Source organism: Eptesicus fuscus, chromosome 1 (assembly GCF_027574615.1).
Source record: "Eptesicus fuscus isolate TK198812 chromosome 1, DD_ASM_mEF_20220401, whole genome shotgun sequence".
NCBI lineage: Eukaryota > Metazoa > Chordata > Mammalia > Chiroptera > Vespertilionidae > Eptesicus > Eptesicus fuscus.
The window spans coordinates 707,501-724,867 of NC_072473.1; the positions used below are offsets into that span (position 1 = coordinate 707,501).

At 54.4% G+C, this 17,367-nt stretch overlaps 1 protein-coding gene across 1 annotated transcript in view; it reads right to left on the reverse strand.

Moving 5' to 3' along the window:
• Positions 1 to 17,367, reverse strand: part of DHRSX (dehydrogenase/reductase X-linked) — a 39,638-nt gene that overhangs the window by 13,167 nt on the left and 9,104 nt on the right. Inside the window, exons 2-3 of the mRNA XM_054720239.1 lie at positions 14,469 to 14,576; positions 11,769 to 11,837 (exon numbers count right to left, since the gene is read on the reverse strand). Of these exons, the coding sequence (XP_054576214.1) occupies positions 11,769 to 11,837; positions 14,469 to 14,576 (177 nt within the window). The remainder of the gene's footprint in view (positions 1 to 11,768; positions 11,838 to 14,468; positions 14,577 to 17,367) is intronic.

Below are 17,367 nucleotides of genomic sequence, written 5' to 3' on the forward strand. Positions count from 1 at the left end.
TTGACCGGGAATCGAACCCTGAACGCCTGGTTCGTAGGTCAACACTCAACCACTGAGCCACGCCGGCCGGACTCTACAGCCTTCTTGGCACTGTCTGTCTGCCTCCCACACAGAAAGGAGCGTCTATGTATATAAAAGCTTAAGTGACCGTCTGACCGTTTGACTGTATGACCGGCAGCTATGACACGCACTGACCACCAGGGGGCAGACGTCCGACCGGTAGCTGTGACCCGCACTGACCACCAGGGGGCAGACGCTCCGACCGGTAGCTGTGACACGCACTGACCACCAGGGGGCAGACGCTCCGACCGGTAGCTGTGACGTGCACTGACCACCAGGGGGCAGACGCTCCGACCGGTAGCTGTGACCCGCACTGACCACCAGGGGGCAGACGCTCCGACCGGTAGCTGTGACGTGCACTGACCACCAGGGGGCAGACGCTCTGACCGGTAGCTGTGACGCGCACTGACCACCAGGGAGCAGACGCTCCAACTGGTAGCTGTGACGCGCACTGACCACCAGGGGGCAGACGCTACGACCGGTAGCTGTGACGCGCACTGACCACCAGGGGGCAGACGCTCCGACCAGACGCTATGTCGTTACTGACCTCCAGGGGGCAGACGCTCCGACCGGTAGCTGTGACTCTCACTGACCACCAGGGGGCAGACGCTCTGACCGGTAGCTATGACGTGCACTGACCACCAGGGGACAGACGCTCCGACCGGTAGCTGTGACACACACTGACCACCAGGGGGCAGACGCTCCGCCTGTAGCTATGACATATATTGACCACCAGGGGCAGACGCTCCGACCGGCAGCTGTGACGCGCACTGACCACCAGGGGGCAGACGCTCCGACCGGCAGCTGTGACGCGCACCGACCACCAGGGGGCAGACGCTCCGACTGGTAGCTATGACGTGCACTGACCACCAGGGGGCAGACGCTCCGACCGGTAGCTATGACGTGTACTGACCACCAGGGGGCAGACGCTCCGACCGGATGCTATGACGCGCACTGACCACCAGGGGGCAGATGCTCCGACCGGTAGCTGTGACGCGCTCTGACCACCAGGGGGCAGACGCTCCAACCGGCCGCTATGACACACACTGACCACCAGGGGGCAGAAGCTCCGACCGGTAGCTGTGACGCGCACCGACCACCAGGGGGCAGACGCTCCGACCGGTAGCTCTGACACACACTGACCACCAGGGGGCAGACGCTCCAACCGGCCGCTATGACACACACCGACCACCAGGGGACAGACGCTCCGACCGGTACCTGTGACGCGCACCGACCACCAGGGGGCAGACGCTCCGACCGGTAGCTGTGACACACACTGACCACCAGGGGGCAGACGCTCCGCCTGTAGCTATGACATATATTGACCACCAGGGGCAGACGCTCCGACCGGCAGCTGTGACGCGCACTGACCACCAGGGGGCAGACGCTCCGACCGGCAGCTGTGACGCGCACCGACCACCAGGGGGCAGACGCTCCGACCGGTAGCTATGACGTGTACTGACCACCAGGGGGCAGACGCTCCGACCGGTAGCTATGACGTGTACTGACCACCAGGGGGCAGACGCTCCGACCGGATGCTATGACGCGCACTGACCACCAGGGGGCAGATGCTCCGACCGGTAGCTGTGACGCGCACTGACCACCAGGGGGCAGACGCTCCAACCGGCCGCTATGACACACACTGACCACCAGGGGGCAGACGCTCCGACCAATAGTTATGACCCTCACTGACCACCAGGGGGCAGACGCTCCGACCGGTCGCTATGACGCGCACTGACCACCAGGGGGCAGATGCTCTGACTGGTTGCTATGACATATATTGACCACCAGGGGGCAGACGCTCCGACCGGACGCTATGACGCGCACCGACCACCAGGGGGCAGACGCTCAATGCAGGACCTGCTGAGCTTCAGTGACGTGGGAGCTGTGGTTCTCGGTGACGCACCCGGAACCAGAGAGGAGGGAGCCCGATTCCGGGGTGCGTCCCCCGAGAACCGCCCTCTCGCGATCGGGGACCCCTCGGGGGATGTCGGAGAGCCGGTTTCAGCCCGATCCCCGCAGGCCAGCCCGAGGAACCCCACCGGTGCACGAATCCATGCACTGGGCCTCTACCGATTCGATAATCACCAAAGCGACTCTGAATACGTCCTCTGATGGATTTAATGACAGGCCTTTTCAACGGAACCGCCAGAAATTGCAAAAAAATGTCATGAAAAAGGAATTAATGCCGGAGCTATTCCCCCGGGAGGCAAGGCGTTGAGAATTCCTTCCTTTCAGAAATTAATTACGGGGAGAGTGGCCGAGTTTCCGTGAATTCAGTGTCTCATTCTTCCTTCAATTAGGGCTTAATTCCCTTTCCCCCGGGCGACGCGTCCGTTCCGAGATCCACGCTCTCGTGACGACGCTTCCTGGGATCTTAGCTCAAAAGAGATGGGTTCGCCCGGCTGGTGGGGCTCAGAGATTGAGCGTCAACCCATGAACCAGGAGGTCAGGGTTCGATTCCCGGTCAAGGGCACAGGCCCGGGTTGCGGGCTCCATCCCCAGTGGGGGGCGTGCAGGAGGCAGCCGGTCCATAACACAAGATAATCCAATTTCAGCCTGCAGGGCTGTCTGTCTGTTTTTTTTTTTTCTTTCTTTTCATTTATTTTTTTTTCATCCTCACCCGAGGATATGTTTCCATTGGTTTTTTTTATTTTTTATTTTTTATAATATATCTTATTGATTTTTTTTTTACAGAGAGGAAGGGAGAGGGAGAGAGAGTCAGAAACATCGATGATGAGAGAGAAACATCCATCAGCTGCCTCCTGCACGCCCCCCACTGGGGATGTGCCCGCAACCAAGGTCCGTGCCCTTGACCAGGAATCGAACCCGGGACCCTTCAGTCCGCAGGCCGACGCTCTATCCACTGAGCCACACCGGCCAGGGCTGTTTTCTGTGTGTGTGTGTGTGTTTTCTTGTTTTTTTTTTCAACCCGCTGAGAGCATTGTACCAGCTTGCTGTCAACCCCAATCACGTTGTCCTGAGTATATTGGTTGTGAAATAGAGAGAGAGAAATAGATCGTCTTTATTGCCGACGCGGAAAGAAATAAAAATCAGGGGACAGCTGGTCCTTGCCACCGAGGTCATTTATTTATACGTTACGAGGCAGAGTAGCTCCCTTCCTACCTTCCTCATGATGGCTCAGTTATTTTGGGTAAAAAAAAAAAAAATCAGATTTTGGGCAAAAATAAAAAGTAAATACAATCAGCCCGGGGGGCAGACGCTCCGGCCGGCGTGGCTCAGTGGCTGAGCGCCGACCTAGGAACCAGGAGGTCAGGGTTCGATTCCCGGTCAAGGGCACATGCCTGGGTTGTGGGTTCGACCCCCAGTAGGAGGCGTGCAGGAGGCAGCCGGTCCATGGTTCTCTCTCATCGTGGATGTTCCTCTCTCTCCCTCTCCCTTCCTCTCTGAAATCCATAAAAACGTTTTTTAAAAATATATTTTATTGATTTTTTTTTACAGAGAGGAAGGGGGAGGGAGAGAGAGTTAGAAACATCGATGAGAGAGAAACATCCATCAGCTGCCTCCTGCACGCCCCCCACTGGGGATGTGCCCGCAACCAAGGTCCATGCCCTTGACCGGGAATCGAACCCGGGACCCTTCAGTCCGCAGGCCGACGCTCTATCCACTGAGCCACACCGGTTAGGGCTGAAATTCATAAAAACATTTTTTAAAAAAAATGAGGGACACAGGTGTCGGCTTCAGGCCTGTGGCCAAATAGCAATGCCTTCGCCCTGCGTGTGACGATGAGTCAGCGTCCTCAGGCTCAGGAGGATCCCTTAGCAATGACGAAGGACGGGTCAGGTGAGCGATCTTGGGACTCTCACGGCGAGAGACCGGGCAGCCATGGACACCAAACCCCCCGTCGGACAGATGGGTTCTGGTGGAGGGCAGAGACGATAAAGGTCAGAGGATAAAGGTCAGAGGAGGTCTGGACTCGAACCCGGGACCCTTCAGTGTGCAGGCCGATGAGCAAGAGCGATCTAAACAGTCCTCCACTAGGGGGCGTGCGGGAGGCAGCTGATCCATGATTCTCTCTCGTCATGGATGTTTCTCTCTCTCTCTCTCTCTCTTTCTCTCTCTCTCCCTCTCCCTTTCTTTGTCTGAAATCAATAAAAATACTAGAGGCCCGGTGCACGAAATTCATGCATGGGGGAGGGGGGTCCCTCAGCCGGGCCTGCACCCTCTCCAATCAGGGACCCCTCGGGGGATGTCCGACTGCCGGTAGTCGGACATCCCTCTCCCAATCTGGGACCGCTGGCTCCTAACTGCTCGGCTGCCTGTCTGCCTGATTGTGCCTAACTGCCCTCCCCTGCCAGCCTGATCGCCCCCAACTGCCCTCCCCTGCCAACCTGATCGCCCCCAACTGCCCTCCCCTGTCAGCCTGATCACCCCCAACTGCCCTCCCCTGACGGCCTGATCGCCCCCAACTGCCCTCCCCTGCCGGCCTGCTCGCCCCCAACTGCCCTCCCCTGCCGGCCTGATCGCCCCCAACTGCCCTCCCCTGCCGGCCTGATCGCCCCCAACTGCCCTCCCCTGCCGGCCTGATCGCCCCCAACTGCCCTCCCCTGCAGGCCTGATCGCCCCCAACTGCCCTCCCCTGAAGGCCTGGTCACCCCCAACTGCCCTCCCCTGCCAACCTGATCGCCCCCAACTGCCCTCCCCTGCCAGCCTGATCGCCCCCAACTGCCCTCCCCTGCCAACCTGATCGCCCCCAACTGCCCTCCCCTGCTGGCCTGATCGCCCCCAACTGCCCTCCCCTGCTGGCCTGATCGCCCCCAACTGCCCTCCCCTGCCGGCCTGTTCATCCCCAACTGCCCTCCCTTGCCGGCCTGATCGCCCCTAACTGCTTGCTCCCCTGCCGGCCTGAACACCCCCAACTGCCCTCCCCTGCTGGCCTGATCACCCCCAACTGCCCTCCCTTGCCGGCCTGATCGCCCCCAACTGCCCTCCCCTGCCGGCCTGATTGCCCCCAACTGCCCTCCCCTGCCGGCCTGATCGCCCCCAACTGCCCTCCCCTGCCAACCTGATCGCCCCCAACTGCCCTCCCCTGACAGCCTGAACACCCCCAACTGCCCTCCCCTGTCGGCCTGCTCGCCCCCAACTGCTCTCCCCTGACAGCCTGAACACCCCCAACTGCCCTCCCCTGCCGGCCTGGTCGCCCCCAACTGCTCTCCCCTGCCGGCCTGATCGCCCGCAACTGCCCTCCCCTGCCGGCCCGATCGCCCCCAACTGCCCTCCCCTGCCGGCCTGATTGCCCACAACTGCCCTCCCCTGCGGGCCTGATTGCCCCCAACTGCCCTCCCCTGCCGGCCTGATCGCCCCCAACTGCCCTCCCCTGCCGGCCTGATCGCCCCCAACTGCCCTCCCCTGCCGGCCTGATTGCCCCCAACTGCCCTCCCCTGCAGGCCTGATCGCCCCCAACTGCCCTCCCCTGCCGGCCTGATCGCCCCCAACTGCCCTCCCCTGCCGGCCTGATGGCCCCCAACTGCCCTCCCCTGCCGGCCTGATTGCCCCCAACTGCCCTCCCCAGCCGGCCTGATCGCCCCCTCAACTGCTCTCCCCTGCCGGCCTGATCGCCCCCAACTGCCCTCCCCTGCCGGCCTGATTGCCCCCAACTGCCCTCCCCTGCCGGCCTGATCGCCCCCAACTGCCCTCCCCTGCCAACCTGATCGCCCCCAACTGCCCTCCCCTGCCGGCCTGATCGCCCCCAACTGCCCTCCCCTGCCGGCCTGATCGCCCCCAACTGCCCTCCCCTGCCGGCCTGATTGCCCCCAACTGCCCTCCCCTGCCGGCCTGATCGCCCCCTCAACTGCTCTCCCCTGCCGGCCTGATCGCCCCCAACTGCCCTCCCCTGCCGGCCTGATTGCCCCCAACTGCCCTCCCCTGCCGGCCTGATCGCCCCCAACTGCCCTCCCCTGCCAACCTGATCGCCCCCAACTGCCCTCCCCTGCCGGCCTGATCGCCCCCAACTGCCCTCCCCTGCCGGCCTGATCGCCCCCAACTGCCCTCCCCTGCCGGCCTGATTGCCCCCAACTGCCCTCCCCTGCTGGCCTGATCGCCCCCTCAACTGCCCTCCCCTGCCGGCCTGATCGCCCCCAACTGCCCTCCCCTGCCGGCCTGATCGCCCCCAACTGCCCTCCCCTGCCGGCCTGATTGCCCCCAACTGCCCTCCCCTGCTGGCCTGATCGCCACTAACCGCCTCTGCCTCGGCCCCCACCACCGTGGCTTTGTCTGGAAGGACGCCCGGAAGATGTCCGGTCTAACCAGCGTATTACCCTTTTACTGGTATGGATACTTTAAAAAAAAAAAAAAAATAGCAGCCCGTTTTCCAGCGACATGTCTGCGCGTTCGGATTTTCCGGAACGGAAACAACAGATGGCAGCAGATGGGGTGAAGGCGTCGGTAAGAATCCCGCCGTCTTTTCCGAAAACACGCATTTGCAAAACTGTAAGAGAATGCCACTTCTGTCCCCGAATGTTGGTGCTGAAATAAGGAAATATATATGTTTTTTAGGCCCTGGCCGGCATGGCTCAGTGGTTAGTGTCGGCCGCATACTGGAGGGTTGAGGGTTCGATTACTGCTCAAGGGCATGTACAGAGGATGGAGAGAATCAGAAAGAAAAATAATCCAGGCCCGGTCGGCGAGGCTCGGTGGTTGAGCATCGACCTAGGAACCAGGAGGTCAGGGTTCGATTCCCGGTCAAGGGCACATGCCCGGGTTGCGGGCTCCATCCCCAGTCGGGGGCGTGCAGGAGGCAGCCGGTCCATGATTCTCTCTCCTCATGGATGTTTCTCTCTCTCTCCCTGTCCCTTCCTCTCTGACATCAATAAAAATATATATTTTTTTAAACAAAAAGCTCTCTTCATATAGCAGCTCATGGAAATGGCCACCTCCCCGCCCCCCAAACCCCCGAGTAACCTCACGCCCTCATGTCCCTCACGCCCGCCCTCAACATTTCCAGGGCACCCAGCGGCCAGCTCTCAGGGCCAGCGGCCTTGAACCCATGACCTCTAAGACACGGAGACGTCGTGCCGTGCACGCGTGTAGAGTGAAGGCTTAGGTCAACATTGACACCAGTGAGACTCAGTAAGAATGAAAACCATGACTCTGAAAAAATCAAAACCATGACCCAGCAAAAATTTTTAAAAAACCATGAGTATTTATGTGTGGTCTTTTTTTAATATATTTTACTGATCTTTTACAGAGAGGAAGGGAGAGGGAGAGAGAGTCAGAAACATCGATGAGAGAGAAACATCCATCAGCTGCCTCCTGCACACCCCCCACTGGGGATGTGCCGCAGCCAAGGTCCATGCCCTTGACCAGAATCGAACCCGGGACCCTTCAGTCCGCAGGCCGACACTCTATCCACTGAGCAACACTGGTTTCGGGTATTTATGGTTTGTTTTTTTTAATTTGGAAACCAAATGGAAACCGTGACTCAGCAAAAATCCGAAACCGCGAGTCAGCCAAAATGGAAACCGTGACTCAGCAAAAATTCGAAACCACGAGTCAGCCAAAATGGAAATCATGACTCAGCCACCCCCCCCCCGCAAAAAAAGGCCAATACCATGAGTCAGCAAAAAAAAAACAAAAAAAAAAAAACACCAACTATGAACGAGCAAAAAATGGAAAACCGTGACTCAGGAAAAATTCAAGATCAAAAAAATTCACTGACGCTGCGTGTCGACAGAAGGTTCAACTCCTCACACTCATGTGTGTGTGTGTGTGTGTGTGTGTGTGTGTAGACTAGAGGTTTGAAACGTCTCCCATCGGTGGGAAACATGTGGTTTGACACAAGAGCAGGCCCTGGCCGGTGTGGCTCAGTGGGCAGAGCGTCGGCCTGCGGACTGAAGGGTCCCGGGTTCGATTCCGGTCAAGGGCATGGACCTGGGTTGCGGGCACATCCCCAGTCGGGGGCGTGCAGGAGGCAGCCGATCCAGGATTCTCTCTCATCGTGGATGTTTCTCTCTCTCTCCCTTGCTCTCTGAAATCAATGAAAATATACTTTTTTTAAAAAAAAAAAAAAAAAAGGAAAAAGAAACGAGAGGATTCTTGTCTACGTCTGCTTCCCATCTGCCACCATCTGTTGTTTCTGTTGGAGAAAATCCAGCCTCCGAGAGACACGTCGCTGGGAAAACAGAGCGGGTGTTGATAGTTTTATTTTATTTTATTTTATTTTTTCAGATGTTGGTGGATTTTGGGGGGACTCTGTGCCCCCAGCACAGTGAGCCGTCCCTTCCCAGCGTCGAAGCTGGTCGGTGGCATGTGGCATCATGAACACAGAACTGCTCTTATTCTTTTAAATCAAAAATCAAAGGGGTGAGTCCTGGCCAGTGTGGCTCAGTGGATAGAGCGTCGGCCTGCGGACGGAAGGGTCCCGGGTTCGATTCCGGTCAAGGGCATGGACCTTGGTTGCAGGCACATCCCCAGTGGGGGGCGTGCAGGAGGCAGCTGATCGATGTTTCTCTCTCATCGATGTTTCTAACTCTCTATCCCTCTCTCTTCCTCTCTGTAAAAAATCAATAAAAACAAACATATTTTTAAAAGCCCTGGCCGGTGCGGCTCAGTGGATAGACCATCAGCCTGGGGACTGAAGGGTCCCGGGTTCGATTCCCGGTCAAGGGCACAGGCCCGGGTTGCGGGCTCGATCCCCAGTGGGGGGCGTGCAGGAGGCGGCCGGTCCATGATTCTCATTCATTGTTGATGTTTCTCTCTCTCTCTCTCTCCTTCTCCCTTCTTCTCTGAAATCAATAAAAAATATGTATATTTTTATATAGTGTGTACACATTGATTTTGGGTCGACCTATATAGACCATGCAGACAGGACAATGACAATGACAACATACAATAGGCTATTGGGTTGAATCAAGATACCCCAAAGTTTTCTCCCTATATTCTGAATTATTTTTCCTTTTTTTAAAATATATTTTTATTGATTTCAGAGAGGAACAGAGAGGGAGAGAGAGAGAGAGAGATAGAAACATCCATGAGGAGAGAGAATCATGGACCGGCTGCCTCCCACACGCCCCCTACTGGGGATGGAGCCCACAACCCGGGCCTGTGCCCTGACCAGGAATCGAACCCTGGACCTCCTGGTTCACAGGTCGACGCTCAACCGCCGAGCCACGCCGGCCGGGGCCTGGATTATGTTTCTTTCTGAGAAGCTGTGTCCCACGTTGCAGGGCGAGGGGTGAGTGCTGACTCATCTTGGCCCCCCCGAAAGGCTGACTCGGAGATTTTGGGAGAAGATGCCCGTGACCTATTTCTGGTTCCGATGTGGCCATTTCACAAAACGTCCCCGGCACTGCCCTCCCGTGGACGCCCGAGTCGGAGGAGGTCGGAAACGGCTCACGTTGCAACGGACGCTCTCCCAGGACCAGTTTCCTCGGCAGAGAGAGGCCAAATGGAAACCACGACTCAGCAAAAAAATTTCAAAACCGCCGAGTCAGCCGAAATGGAAACCATGGCTCAGCAAAAAAATTCAAAACCACGAGTCAGCCAAAATGGAAATCGTAATCATCCGGCCGCTCCGTGTCTGTCCTATAGAATAAAAGGCTCAGATGCAAATGGTCCCCTCGACCGGGAGTTCGACCAGCAGGCAGGCCGGCCGACCGCCCACGTCCCCTCCCCCTGGCCAGGCTGGCCGGACCCCACCCATGCACGAATTCATGCACCGGGCCTCTAATATATATATTTATACACACACTGAGTGGCCAGGTTATTATGCGTCCAGAGATCATCATCATCTGGCCACTCAGTGTCCATCTCTCTCTTCTCCACTAGACAAGCCGTGAATCCATGCAAAACAGCGTCTTCAATTTCTCCTATGGACCTAAGACCTAGAGTCATTTAAAAAAAAAATTCATTTCAGAGAGGAAGGAGAGGGAGAGGGAGAGAGAGAGAGAAACATCTATGATGAGAGAGAATCATGGTCCGGCTGCCTCCTGCACGCCCCCTACTGGTTGGGGATGGAGCCCACAACCCAGGCGTGTGTCCTTGACCGGGAATCGAACCCAGGACCCTTCAGTCCACAGGCCGACACTCTATCCACTGAGCAACACCAGCTAGGGCTATTGTGTGTGTGTGTGTGTGTGTGTTTTTAATTGATCGTAAGGTACATTAATGTCAAATCGCTCCGTTGTACACCTGATACTCACAGAAAATAGTATTTCAACTACACCGAGTGGCCAGATGGTGATGATCTCTGAACGCATAATAACCTGGCCACTCAGTGTGTTTATATATATATATTAGAGGCCCGGTGCATGAATCCGTGCATGGGTGGGGTCCGGCCAGCCTGGCCAGGGGGAGGGGACGTGGGCGGTCGGCCGGCCTGCCTGCTGGTCGAACTCCCGGTCGAGGGGACAATTTGCATATTAGCCTTTTATTCTATAGGACAGACACGGAGCGGCCCGATGATTATGCATTCAGAGATCACCATCATCTGGCCGCCCCGTGCATAACGAAATAGAAAATAATGTGCATTGTTTTTTTAAATAGAGAGAAAGAGAGAGAGAGAGAGTGAGAGAGAAACATCCATGAGGAGAGAGAATCATGGACCAGCTGCCTCCTGCACGCCCCCTACTGGTTGGGGATGGAGCCCACAACCCGGGCACGTGCCCTTGACCGGGAATCGAACCCTGACCTCCTGGTTCACAGGTTGATGCTCCACCCCTGAGCCTCGCCGGCCGGGCTAAGGTGCATTTCCCCCTCGGGTATTGGGGGAACTGAGGGAGCCCCGTCTTTCTCCTGGCATGCCCACGACCCCCCTCTTCCTTCCTGGGGCGATTGGCTTTTTCCTGGGAAACCCGGGGGGGGGGGGTCCCCTGCAGGCCTAGTCCCTGGCTACGGTGATATTTCGTTGGCTTTTGCATTTGCTATTTTCAGGGTCCAGAAAAAAATGAAAAAGACGCACAAAATACACACAAACACACACATATGGTTGTCTCTGTGTTTTTTTTTCCTCACTTGCCTAAAGCCTTCTCCCTTCCTCTCTGAAACCAATAAAGAAATATATTTAAATTAAAAAAAAAAAAGGAAAATACCTACATTTCTCCGAAAAGGGAATCTTCTGTTTCTTTGCGGCCCACATACATGTAAACCGTGTGTGTTTGGCCCGTGTGAGCCTTCGAGTTTGACATGCTCAGGCCACGGCCACGTAAAACATTTAAACAGCCACAGAGGGGCCCCCCCAAAAAACACCTTTGCTCCCTCCCCGGGCAGGAGTGTACGCGAGCGCGGGTGAATTATTCTTCCAACGATCTCTCTTTTTTTTTTTGTTTTTTGTTTTCCATTCATTTAGAGCCGGCGTCCTCCGACCGCGGCCCGCGGGCCACGGGCGGGTGTTTGCGCCGTGTTGTGTTCTCACTTCAAAATGAGATCGGTGCCGTGTGCATAGGAATTTGCTCATATTTTTTTTTTTTTAAACTACAGTCCGGCCCTCCCACGGTCTGAGGGACAGGGAACTGGCCCCCTGTTTAGAAAGTTTGGGGACCCCTGGTTTAGCGTCTGCAAAATTTCGTGCAAAAAAAATACCCACCACCCCACCCCTGCAAGGAAGAGTGCACGCAGGAGGCACAGCGCCCCCTGCAGGCCACGCCCACCAGCTTGCCCCTCATCTCGGGGGACAGTGGAGTCTGAGGGTTCCCTCCGTCCCGGGGGGGTCCGCGCGGAACGCGGCGATGGGTCCTCGCGGCGAGCCCTACCTTCCTGGTTCCCCGTCTCCTCTTTGATCTTCCTCACAACCTGGCGGCCTTTCGCGGAATCGTTTCCAGCTAAGAGGGAAAAGAAAAAGAAAGAATGAGTGGTCTTATTTTATTTTATTTTATTTTATTTTATTTTATTTTATTTTATTTTATTTTACTAGAAGCCTGGGACACAAAATGAGCGCACGGACGGTCTGCCCCCTGGTGGTCAGCGCACGTCACAGCGACCGCTCGTTCCGCTGTTGGGTCGATTTGCATATGAGGCTTTTATTCTATAGGATTTTAAATTCATTTATTTTTTTAAGTATTTTTTTTTTTTTAAAATAAGTCCTAGCTGCTTTGGCTCAGTGGATAGGGCATCAGCCTGCAGACTGAAGGGTCCTGGGTTCGATTCCGGACAAGGGCATATGCCCGGGTTGCGGGATCGATCCCCAGTAGGGGGCGTGCAGGAGGCGGCCGGTCCGTGATTCTCTCTCATCATGGATGTTTCTCTCTCTCTCTCTCTCTCTCTCTCTTCCTCTCTGAAATCAATAAAAACATATTAAAATAAATAAATAGAACTGTTACAACAGCGGTAAATATACATGCATATACACTGAGTGGTCAGATGATGATGATCTCTGAACGCATAATAATCTGCCCACTCAGTGTGTGTATATATATATATTAGAGGCCCGGTGCATGAATCCGTGCATGGGTGGGGTCCGGCCAGCCCGGCCAGGGGGAGGGGACGTGGGCGGTTGGCCGGCCTGCCTGCTGGTCGAACTCCTGGTCGAGGGGACCATTTGCATATGAGCCTTTTATTCTATAGGACAGACACGGAGTGGCCAGGTGGTTATGCGTTCAGAGATCATCCTCATCTGGCCGCTCCGTGGTGTATGTAGTTATCCATATACTGGAGGCCCGGTGCACGAATTCGTGAACGGGTGGGGTCCCTCGGCCAGGCCGGCATTCGGGGCCGACTGGGACCTGCCGGTCGGAAGGAGGGACGGCGTGAGATTGGCTGTGGGAACGCACTGACCACCGGGAGGCAGCTTCTGCGTGGACCGTCTGCCCCCTGGTGGTCAGTGCACGTCATAGCTATGAGCTGGTCATTCGATAGTCCGGTCGTAACGATCGCTTCGGCTTTTATATATATAGACGAACCCAGTAGAACGAATCTAATGCAATCGAAAATGCCTTCAACTCCTGCCGGCATTGACCTCAAACCAGCATCCACAGCTTGGCCGACGTGGCTCAGTCGGGTCATGGGTTCGAATCCCGGCCAAGGGCACCTACCTGGGAACCTGGCCCCCGGCCGGGGCTCGTGCGGGAGGCAACCCATTCACGTGGTTTCTCTCTCCCGTCCGATTTCTCTCTCTCTCTTTCTCTCTCTCCACCTCCTGTCCTTCCGTTCTGTCTGAAAACGCAATGGAAAGACATTAGCTTCCGGGGAAGATTAGCAGAACAAAAAAACAAACAAGAAACGAGGAGACATTGACCCCAAACCAGAAGCCAAATCTGAACTGACGTGTCGTGTTGTTTAAGTATTGATTAGGGCCAGGGGTCGGCAAACTCGTGAGCCAAATATCAACAGGACAAGGATGGACATTGCTTCAGAGAGCCGCATTATTTAAACATAAACGTCTCCGAACGCCACGTCTTCAACGCAGACGCGCCCGGGGCCGTGGCGTTTTGTGGAAGAGCCACCCTCCGGGGGCCGGAGAGCCGCCCGTGGCTCGCGAGCCGCCGCGGTTTGCTGGCCGCTGGGTTAGGGAGGTGTTCCTGCTTTAAGGCCAAAGGTGATCACTGCCACAAAAGACCTATCAAAATATTTATGACGTGGCCCATACAAGGCAAAGTCTACCGACTCCTGGTTACACATTCTATGACCAGAGGCCCGGTGCACGAATCCGTGCACGGGTGGGGCCCGGCCAGCCTGGCCAGGGGGAGGGGACGTGGGCGGTTGGCCGGCCTGCCTGCTGGTCGAACTCCCGGTCGAGGGGACCATTTGCATATTAGCCTTTTATTCTATAGGACAGACACGGAGCGGCCAGATTATTATGCGTTCAGAGATCATCATCCTCTGGCCACTCCGTGTATATACTAGAGGCCCCGGTGCACGAAATTCATGCAGTGGACGGGGGGGGGGGTCTCTCAGCCCGGCCTGCACCCTCTCACTGTCTGAGAGCCCTCGGGGGATGTCCGACTGATGGCGTCCGACATCCTTAGCGTCGCGAGCCGTAAGCCCGGTTTCCGGCTGAGCTGTACGCCCCCTGTGGGAGCGCACTGACCACCAGGGGGCAGCTCCTGCGTTGAGCAGGACCGGGCCGAAACCGGCTCTCCGACATCCCCCGAGGGGTCCCGGATGGCGAGAGGGCGCAGGCCAGGCCGAGGGACCCCACCGGTGCACAATCGGGGCCGGGGAGGGACGCGGGAGGTGGGCCAGCTGGGGAGGGACCGCGGGAGGGCTCCAGGGCGTGTCCGGCCCGTCTCGCTCAGTCCCGATTGGCCGGACCCCAGCAGCAAGCTCACCTACCGGTCGGAGCGTCTGCCCCCTGGTGGTCAGTGCACGTCATAGTGAGCGGTTGAGTGCCCTTAGCATATCATTAGCATATGACGCTTTGATTGGTTGAATGGCTGACCAGTCGACCGGACACTTAGCATATTAGGCTTTTATTCTATAGGATATATTGTATGACTCAGTGTAAAGACCCTTACCTATGATCACACGCATGCCAAGGAGTGCCAGGCGCTTGGACGTAGCCAGGCCAATTCCCTCCGTGCCTCCCGTCACTATGGCAACGCGGCCAGGTTGCCGGGGGAAGACTGTGAAAGTGGAAGAAGAAAAAAAAAATAAGGGGGAGATGTCAGGGTCGAGGACACCTTGGTAAGGATTCAGCCCCCCCCCTCCCCCCGTGGGTATCGGATGCCAGCGATCAATTAAAAAAATATATATATATATACAGTATATATACATATACTGAGTGGCCAGATGATGATGATCTCTGAACGCATAATCATCCGGCCACTCCGTGTGTATCCTATAGAATAAAAGGCTAATATGTAAATGGTCCCCTCGAACGGGAGTTCGACCAGCAGGCAGGCTGGCCAACCGCCCATGTCCCCTCCCCCTGGCCAGGCTGGCCGGACCCCACCCATGCACGGATTCATGCACCGGGCCTCTAAAATATATATATACACACTGAGTGGCCAGGTTATTATGCGTTCAGAGATCATCACAATCTGGCCACTCCGTGTATTTTTATTGATTTTAGAGAGAGGAAGAGAGAGAGAGAAACATCTATGAAAAGAGAGAATCAAGGACCGGCTGCCTCCTGCACGCCCCCTACTGGGGTTGGAGCCCACAACCTGGGCCTGTGCCCTTGACCGGGAATCGAACCCTGACCTCCTGGTTCCTAGGTCGACGCTCAACCACTGAGCCAGACGGGCCAGGCCCCCATTTTTGCTTTTTGAGGTAGGCGCTCAGTCTGTCCTGTCACTTTCAACAGCTCTAACCCCACTATGGGTTTCGGCTCAAGGATGTCTACAGTGCACCCCCGGATGGACGAGGTTAGGGTTAGGGTTTGGGGTATAGATTAGGGTTAGGGTTAAGGGTGAGCGCTAGGGCTAGGGTTTAGATTTAGGGTTTGGGTTAGGTTTCGGGTGAGGGTTAGGTTTAAGGTTTCGGATTAGGGTTAAGATTTAGGGTTAGAGTTTAGGGCTTAGGGTTAGGACTTACAGTCAGAGTTTACGTATCGGGTTAGGGTTAAGGGTTAGGAATAGGCTTAGGGTTCAGGATTTGGGTTAGTGTTTAGGGTTAATGTTAGGGGTAAGGGTTAAGGATTTAGGGTTTAGAGTTTGGGTTAAGGTTTGGCTTAGGGTTAGTGTTTAAGGTTAGGGTTTAGAGCTAGGATTTATGGTTAGGGTTAGTGTTTAGGGTTAGGATTTCTGTTTAGGGTTTAGGTATATGGTTAGGGTTAGGATTTCTGGTTAGGGTTTAGGTATAGGGTTAGGGTTAGGATTTATGTTAGGGTTTAGGTATAGGGTTAGGGTTAGGATCTCTCGTTAGGGTTTAGGTACAGGGTTAGGGTTAGGATTTCTGGTTAGGGTTGAGGTATAGGGTTAGTGTTAGGATTTCTGGTTAGGGTTGAGGTATAGGGTTAGTGTTAGGATTTCTGGTTAGGGTTGAGGTATAGGGTTAGGGTAAGGACTTATGTTAGGGTTGAGGTATAGGGTTAGGGTTAGGATTTCTGGTTAGGGTTGAGGTATAGGGTTAGGGTTAGAATATATGTTTAGGGTTTAGGTATAGGGTTAGGATTTATGTTAGGGTTGAGGTATAGGTTTAGGGTTAGGATTTATGTTAGGGTTGAGGTATAGGGTTATGGTTAGGATTTATGTTAGGGTTGAGGTATAGGGTTAGGGTATTTATGTTTAGGGTTTAGATATAGGGTTAGGATTTATGTTAGGGTTTAGGTATAGGGTTATGGTTAGGATTTATGGTTAGGGTTAGGATTTATGTTAGGGTTTAAGTATAGGGTTAGGATTTATGTTTAGGATTAGTATTTATGTTTAGGGTTTAGCTATAGGGTTAGGATTTATGTTAGGGTTCAGATATAGGGTTATGGTTAAGATTTATGGTTAGGGTTGAAGTATAGGGTTAGGATTTATGTTAGGGTTTAGGTATAGGGTTAGGAATTATGATTAGGGGTTAGGTATAAGGTTAGGGTTAGGATCTCTATTAGGGTTTATATATAGGGTTAGGATTTCTGGTTAGGGTTTAGGTATAGGGTTAGGGTTAGGATTTAAGGTTTGTTTTAGGTATAGGGTTAGGGTTAGGATTTATGTTAGGGTTGAGGTATAGGGTTATGGTTAGGATTTATGGTTAGGGTTGAAGTACAGGGTTAGGGTTAGGATTTATGTTAGGGTTTAAGTATAGGGTTAGGATTTATGGTTAGGGTTAGTGTTTAGGATTAGTATTTATATTTAGGGTTTAGGTATAGGGTTATGGTTAAGATTTATGGTAGGGTTGAAGTATAGGGTTAGGATTTATGATTAGGGATTAGGTATAAGGTTAGGGTTAGGATTTGGATCTATATTAGTGTTTAGGTATAGGGTTAGGATTTAAGGTTAGTGTTTAGGTATAGGGTTAGGATTTAACGTTAGGGTTTAGGTATAGGGTTAGGGTTATGGTTAGGGTTGAAGTATAGGGTTAGGATTTATGTTAGGGTTTAGGTATAAGGTTAGGGTTAGGATTTGGATCTATATTAGGGTTTAGCTATAGGGTTAGGATTTAAGGTTAGTGTTTAGGTATAGGGTTAGGATTTAACGTTAGGGTTTAGGTATAGGGTTAGGGTTAGGGTTAAAGTATAGGGTTAGGATTTATGTTAGGGTTTAGGTATAGGGTTAGGATTTAACGTTAGGGTTTAGGTATAGGGTTAGGGTTATGGTTATTGGTTAGGGTTAGGGTTAGGGTTAGGGTTAGGTATAGGGTTAGGGTTAGGGTTTAGGTATAGGGTTAGGATTTATGTTAGGGTTGAGGTATAGGGTTAGGGTTAGGATTTATGGTTAGGGTTGAAGTATAGGGTTAGGATTTATGATTAGGGGTTAGGTATAAGAT